Source organism: Magnolia sinica, chromosome 3 (genome assembly GCF_029962835.1).
Source record: "Magnolia sinica isolate HGM2019 chromosome 3, MsV1, whole genome shotgun sequence".
In the NCBI taxonomy this organism is placed as follows: Eukaryota; Viridiplantae; Streptophyta; class Magnoliopsida; order Magnoliales; family Magnoliaceae; genus Magnolia; species Magnolia sinica.
In genome coordinates, this window is record NC_080575.1 from 47,806,125 (window position 1) to 47,813,921 (window position 7,797).

Consider the following 7,797-nt stretch of genomic DNA (forward strand, 5'->3'; position numbering starts at 1 on the left):
TATCAAGATTCAACATTCGCCTGTCATGTGTACTCAGGGACATGGAAGCTATTTTGTTAATTTGAAATAGTTGTAATCACAATTTGAAGACTACCTTAAACAATTGCAATTTTGTTAATTTCTACTCTATCGAACTAATTATTTCAATTCAATTTGATTGTGCATCCAAACACTTCTCCATCTAGTCCCATACAGTCGGTGAACATATTCCAATTGTATATGGACTGTTGGCTGTTACACTTTTGACCATTCATTTTGAAGCTGAAATCACATGGCCTGCATTGCCCATTGTGTAAAGAAGAAATGAAAGATGCTGCTTGAAAATCACAGGTTGGTGGCAGATTATCTCTAATATGTTCTCTTTTTTTTTAAAAAAACTTTAAATTTAATTTTTATGGGATATGATTGTAGGATGTGCATTTCCAATATATTAACTGTAAGTTGCAGCTATCTTTGTGTTATCTACTAAAAAATTTCAGCAAAATTTTATTTTGTCATCCATAGATTTTCTCCTCCTCCAAGACAATCCATTGGTCATAGGGAAATCAACTGGGACAAGTAAAATTTCTAATTTCTCTAATTTTAAGTGATTCTTTTTATTGGCCAACAAGGAGTCGAGATGGTTTCCTATGGGATTGCCACCAATTGTGTTGTAGTGCTGATTTTGTGTTTCTGTTTGTGGCCATGTTTGGATTGTGCTTCTAAGGGTTGCTTGTAGGCTGGGTTTTTAAATTATTTTTTTAATATATTTTACACACTCACACTCACACACACCCTACACACTCATGCTAGTGGAATTTCACCACCCATGGGTACTCGAACCCTTGACCGGGTGTTGAAACTCCTGAGAGTCTACCACCCAAGCAAGAGTAAGGACCCACTTGTAGGCTGGTTATTTGTAACCAATTATGGAAAAATGCCAGCACATTGTCAGTTTCAAGAGGGGCCTTAAAAATTCACTTCCTCTGGTTTTAGTATTTTCTCTGCCTTCAGTATCAACAACATGTGAAATCTTAGTACGCTAGTGTAGATAATACCTTTATTCTGGTTGGGAAATGCTGATTGCAAGCTTGGAATCATTAGCAATTCATAGTACTGTCTTTTCTGGTTTTACAGGTGAAGCTTAGGGAGATGAAGCCAGGTGTCTTGTCACAGGAACTAAAAGAAGCTCTTGGTATGCCAGATGGTGCCCCTCCTCCCTGGCTTATCAACATGCAGGTGGGATGAGAAAATAACCGGCAGATGTTCTATTTGACGACTTTCTACCTTCCAGTTTTAATTGGACTAACATATTTTATCTTTTATCAGAGATATGGTCCTCCACCTTCTTATCCGCATCTCAAAATTGCTGGCTTGAATGCTCCGATCCCTCCTAGAGCTAGCTTTGGTTATCATCTTGGAGGCTGGGGTAAACCTCCTGTTGATGAAGTGAGTTGTTAATTTTGCTTTCATGAGTACTTAACATGCCATAGTTTTCTATCAGATGTGATATGTTTCTTTCTGTATCTGTTTATCCCCTGAAATTCCATTTTGTGCTAAACAGTATGGGCGTCCTTTATACGGAGATGTATTTGGTGTCCAACAACATGAACAACTCAACTATGAGGTATTTTCACATCTCTTTTCTACTTCTCCCCAAAATTCAATAGAAGAAGACTTTGATTCATTATTCAGGTTCAACTTGTTAATGCTTATTCAGCTTTAGTCCTACTATTTCTGAGCAGAACATTAAAGCGTCATCAGCTTGCGATCAATATTTTCTATCAATTCGCTTTCCCAAACTTATGTGTTAGTTTGTGTTGCTTCCAAAATCAGGAAGAGCCTGTTGATAGGAGCAAGCATTGGGGTGATTTGGAGGAAGAAGAGGAGGAAGAAGAGGAAGAGGAAGAACAGATGGAGGAAGAGGAATTGGAGGCAGGCATTCAATCTGTGGACAGTCTTTCGAGGTGTGTACCCATCCCATGTGCAGCTGTTCTATTTTTTTGTTTTTTGCTGATTGTACTTTATTAATATCTAATTAATAAAATCAATGGAGAGGTTGAAGTGGTAATTCATGGAAAACATGCCAACCTGGAATGCAACTCTTGTTCTTTCCATGTTTCTTTACAATTCTATGGCTAAGAACACCCTTTACCACTGGGAGTGTTGCAAGTGAGTTCTCTTTCCTCATTAGTGGAATACTAACTGTAATTTGATTTCACAGTGCTTCCAATTGCTTATTGTCTATCCGTTTATTACATCGGTTGTTGTTATTTTGTCCTCTTTCTATTCTTTTAAAAAAAGTCCTCTTTTTCTTTCTTTATATATTTCTATATGTACATCGGTTGTATGTTATTTTGTTCTATATGTATGTTCTATCCTTTAAAAAAAACAGATGGATGGCGTGATAAACAACAAATACATCAATGTGGGCTCCTCATGGTTAGGGTAACACCCACTAAGGTGTTACCTGGGTAACAACTAATCCACAAGTTTTCAAAATATCTATCAATTATCAGTCTTGGATGAACATCGAGTCAAGTCGTGTTTATGGTTTTTGAACTAGATTTTAGCCTATAGTAGATTGGCATGGGAGTCAGTTTCTAATGTTTATCTAATGCATCGATGACCAATGTACAGGTGGGTATGGCTTGTGCAACACAGCTGGAGAGAGTACGTGATTTTAGCTGTTGGATTACGGTTCTTTCAATGACCCACACTGGTCATAGGATAGGGTACACTTTACAAGTGGAATGTATATTCAACCCTTCGATCCCATTGGCTTTGGGTTCGTTTCAGTGACCCAAACCGTTTATGGGATAGGGTACATCATGGATGTGAAAAGCCCAGAAAATTTCTAATTAAATATTTCAACCCATTAATCATACAAAGGTTATGGTGACCGTCCATTTTAAAAGCACAAAGCCAAATAGTCAAAGAAATGAAATAATCAAATTTTCTTAATTGGAAGATGGCCCAGATTCCACAGGTTGAAGTCCTGGGGGCGCCTGCATGTCCCCAATCTATAGTTTTCCTGTGTTGCAGGCCACCATGACTTTTCAACCTGCCTAGTTTTGGGGCAGACATCCTAACATGTGCTACATAACAGATTTAACACTGACGTCATGGTAGGATCCACAACTTATTCATATATTTACCACCAGCTCTCCCTCCTGCTCTTTTTTTTTTTTTTTCTTTCTTTCTTTTTAAATTATTAATAGGCTACTTTGTAGGAAAAATTGTGCACTCCCCAGAAAAGGAGAACCGGGCAACCGGCCGAAGTCTAGTGCCGACCATAGTTCTAAAACTCAGTGACTTGACTCAAAAACTTTGGTAGAGTCACCACAAAACTCGCTGGTGAGCTCAACTCAATCATGACTCGTCCACAACTCCGTAGAGTCAGATCATAGACTCAATCAACTCAAAAGCAACCGGCAGTGACTCAAACTCAGCCACTAACTGGGTAATTACTTTTCAGAATATTAAAAGTAGAGGATGGAGTGACAGATTGACAACTGACCTTACTTGGAGAGTCGAGTGACTCTTCAAGTCATGCACTTCATCTATGACTGTTTTTTTTGCCATTTTTTATATATATTCCTAACCCATTAAATAGCTATTATCACTTCATTATAATTATTAATCTAATAATCAAATATCAAGTTGAACCTTGGAGTTGATCCAACCCAGCTGCTCATCGAGTTGAGTCTTAAGTTTTTTGGGTTTTTAAACTATGGTGCCAACACTCATATCAATTAATTCAAGAATCTTATGACCAACCCATTAAGTAGATCCCATTTCACCAAAATCTACTTGAAACTACCCCCATCAATCGTAAAAGCATCATTCTCCTTGACTGATATCTCTCTTCCTCCCTCTGTACCAAATGCAACATCGGCGTTGATGGCAACCGATGATGCCTCAGCTTTCGCTGCAACGATCGAAGATGCGCTCCCGGTTAAGGATAGTTTTCTCTTCACTCCAACAGGGCCTCAAATTAAGATTGTTTGGGAAATTGTAAGTTTTAACCTCCGAGTAATGAAAATTTATTCTTTCAATGTGTTTCATTCTTTAATTTTCATTTTATAGTCCATTTGGTTGGTTATTTGTTCCAATGCAAACCACTAATATGCAGAATTCCACTAGTCAATTTGTTTTTTGCAGATGCCAAAGTGCTTCATTGTTGTATGAATCATCAAGTATCCAGTGCTAGATGCTAATATCTTAGTTATGTCAGGTACGTAAGGCACATATGTATGAGATCCAAACCGTTCATCTATTATACCTAACTGTGGATACTCCATATGTCTGAAATCATAAAAACCAAATGATCCAGAGCCATGCCACTATTTTATAGGCTTTTCTTTTTTTGCTTTTTTTGTTGAATTTGAGTTCTTTATGAATTGTTCCTATTCTAAGGTACTTCTGACCAATCAACCCAAATGATTGATTTCTCATGTTGTAGATTGCTGAAGCTGCATGTTGAATTCTAATCTTGAAGGCTTTAGAACCTGAGCCCTCCTTCCACCAACAAATCCATCTCACCATTTGGCATTCTTGCCAAACATTGCATCAAGCCTTGTGTTACTCCATTTGCACACGAGCCATGTCCACTAGTGCAGGGTGACAGTTGCATTGCCTTAGCATGTAAGCATTGGCTTTCTTTTGTGCTGCTTATTGTTTTTGTAAGTTAATATCCAATTGTGATTTTGGAATGACAACAATCTATAATTTGTAGCTGAATTGGGCTTTCTTTGGAATTCTGATTTCATTTGGAATTTTAATTTGATACTCCGGCAGAGTGTGATTGATGATACGCATGCGCTTAGAAACTGCTTACAAGTTGCATACGTGACATTCAAATGGACTAGTTATTAAGATGTTTGGAAGTGGGATTCTGTGAAGTGTGAAATATTGTCATTTTCTCTCCTTTTAATGTGCATTACTAGCTAGTGTCAGGAGAGATTTTCTTATAAATACTAGCTTCTTTTTTAGATGGGGTATATTTCTTAGGGTTAGGTTGAGTTGGGTTTGCAGAAATCTTAGCTGTCCACTCTCTATGGATTCTAATTTAGGATGATTTAGATCTTAATACAATTATCTATTCTGTGCAGTGGAAATGGTAAGAAGGCAAGCTTTATTTCTAGGTGACTCGGAGCTGCAACAACTACTTCACATCTTCAGGTACTTGTTGAATATTGAGTTGCAAATTTTACTTTTGAAAATGATGCTGAATGAGATTGACTTTACTTGTGAACTTTCCTGTTGGTCATGTTATATGTGTTGGTAGCCAACGCCCAATTCCTATGGACAACTTGGACAGGCCGTGTTTATGTATTTGTTCAAAATTAATAGAGCAGACCCGGATGTGCGTTGGAACTATCAGGATGAGCGGGGGTCCCTGGAAGGTGGGAACTGTTATGACCATTGGAGGGGCCTGACCATTTGGACAGGCCGTGTTTATGTATTTGCTCGAAATTAATGGAGCAAACCTGGATGTACGTCGGAGCTGTCCGGATGAGCGGGGGTCCCTGGAAGGTGGGAACCGCTGTGATGACTATGATGAAGCTGTCATTTCCTATGGACAGCATTGGAGTGGCCTAGCCATTTGGACAGGCTGTGTTTATATATGTATTTGCAGGGACCACACCATTAACCTAAACCTATAACCTTAACCTAAACCTAAACCTACATTGATGAGAAATCACCAAGTACCATTAAGCTCAACCTAAAAAGATAAATTAGCATTTTCTTTCTTTCTTTTTCTTTTAACACACACTCACATACCAGAGTCGCTTACGGCTACAAAGGGTACAAGAAATCGTGACGTTGTATTGAAACTAATTTAAATATACAATTAAGGCATGAGTAAGGACTTAGGTGTGTGTGCACAGTCGGCGATATGTTCACCACACTGAATTTTGTGAGCCCCACCAAGAAATAGGCTATGAATAATTTTTTCTATTTTATTTATGATGTTAAACTTATATGTATTTATGTGTGGATGAATGTGATGTGGATAAAATTGTTTGTGTTTGGATGGATGTAGTTTATGTTTGGATGGATGCAGGAGCCTCGAGGAGGCCGTATTGACCGCACCGCCGCACGTGACCATTGACGATTGGCGGATACTCTGTGAGAGATTTTCGTCTGAGTCTTTTTAGGTAATATTTACATATTTACGATATCTTAAGGTAACAATTAAATTCGTAATTAATAATAATATATTATGAATAATGTGTTCAGAAGAGGAGCAAAATAAATTCTGCGAACAGGGGAAAGTTGGAAGTGAACCACATAGCTGGTTCAAAGTCATTTGTACAACTTCGTCGCGACATAGTAAGAAGTTACTGGTTATTATTAAGTTGATATATTTTTCCATGCATTTATATTAGCTCTATTGTCATTTTGATTGTGCAGCGAGATTCCGTTACTAGACAGGAGCCCGGACCAATAGACTTCTACAGAGAGTTGTCGGCAGGTGACGGGATCTTGGGTACATCCTACAGCCAGCGAGAATTGGGTAAAAAATTGTTATATTGTAAAATTTAATTGCATTGAATTATAATAATGTTATTTGTTATAAAAATTCATGTTTTCATCACAGGCGGCGATGGACGCCATACGCAGTCAGCCCACTCCCGATGGTACTCAGCGGAGTGAGCCAGAGATCCTGAGCGAGGCACACGTTCTGGATATGTGCGTGGGCTTGGCCATGGTGCCAAGCTCATGGCACCCGCTAGAGTTGCATCCAGCCGATCCGTCGCTGGCGAGAGCGCCATACGCCGAGCTGATATCGCAGAGAAAGAGGTTCAACATCTACGGGGCGCCGTCGACGAGATCAAAGACCAATTGGCGAGGCAGAGGGAGGAGCATGAGAGGCAGAAGGAGGAGCAGGAGAGGCAGAGGGAGGAGCAAGAGAGGAGGATGGAGGATATGCGGGTGCAGCATGAGCGACGGATGCAGGAGATATTACAGGTTCTCGCTGCATGCTTACCCATCGATGCCCCACCACCTCCGCCTTCATTTTTGTGATTTGTCATATTTTATTTATGATTTATTTTATATACGAATGTTAAACTTATATGTATTTGTGCGTGGATGAATGTAATGTGGATAAGACTATTTGTGTATGTATGGATGTGATTTGTGTTTGGATGGATGTAGTTTATGTTTGTTTGGAAAAATGTAAATATGAATATAATGAAATATATTGTAACAGGTGTATAACAAGAATTTTTGCAAAAAAAGAAAAAAGAAAAAAAGAGAGACTTTTACCTACGAAAATTTTCGTAGTGTCATCGACATTTTTACCTACGAATTTTTTCGCAGTTAAAAAGTTCATTCACATTTTATTACCTATGAATCATTTCGTAGGTAAAAGTTTCATCAACAGTTTTACCTACGTCAAATTTCGTAGGTAAAAAGTCTTAGCACAGTTTGTACCTACGAAACCTTTCGTAGGTAAACGTCTTAACACCATTTGTACCTATGCAAAATTTTGTAGGTAAAAGTATTAACACAGTTATTAGCTACGAAAACATTCGTAGGTAAAAGTTTTAACACAGTTTGTACCTACGAAACATGTCGTAGGTAAAAGCTTTAACAAAGTTTGTAGCTACGAAAACGTTTGTAGGTAAAAGTCTTAACACCATTTCAACCTACGAATAAATTCGTAGGTAAAAGTTTTAACTAAGTTTATAGCTACGGAAACATTCGTATGTAAAGGTCTTAATACAGTTTGTACCTACGAAACATGTCGTAGGTAAAAGTTTTAATAAAGTTTGTAGCTACGAAAATGTTCGTAGGTAAAAGTCC

The 7,797-nt window shown here is 38.2% G+C and overlaps 1 protein-coding gene and 1 long non-coding RNA gene across 2 annotated transcripts; both read left to right on the plus strand.

The window, feature by feature from the left end:
• The first annotated feature begins 1,061 nt into the window (after positions 1-1,061).
• Positions 1,062-2,010, plus strand: LOC131238878 (pre-mRNA-splicing factor sap145-like). The gene is made up of 4 exons (XM_058236467.1): positions 1,062-1,218; positions 1,309-1,428; positions 1,544-1,606; positions 1,816-2,010. The coding sequence occupies exons 1-4, from the start codon at positions 1,132-1,134 to the stop codon at positions 2,008-2,010; spliced, it is 465 nt and encodes a 154-aa protein (XP_058092450.1). The 5' UTR covers positions 1,062-1,131.
• Positions 2,011-3,964: 1,954 nt separating this feature from the next.
• On the plus strand, positions 3,965-5,194 carry LOC131241544 (uncharacterized). The gene is made up of 4 exons (XR_009169105.1): positions 3,965-3,996; positions 4,144-4,216; positions 4,445-4,626; positions 5,094-5,194. It is a non-coding gene; the product is annotated as an uncharacterized LOC131241544 (long non-coding RNA).
• The last annotated feature ends 2,603 nt before the right edge of the window (positions 5,195-7,797 follow it).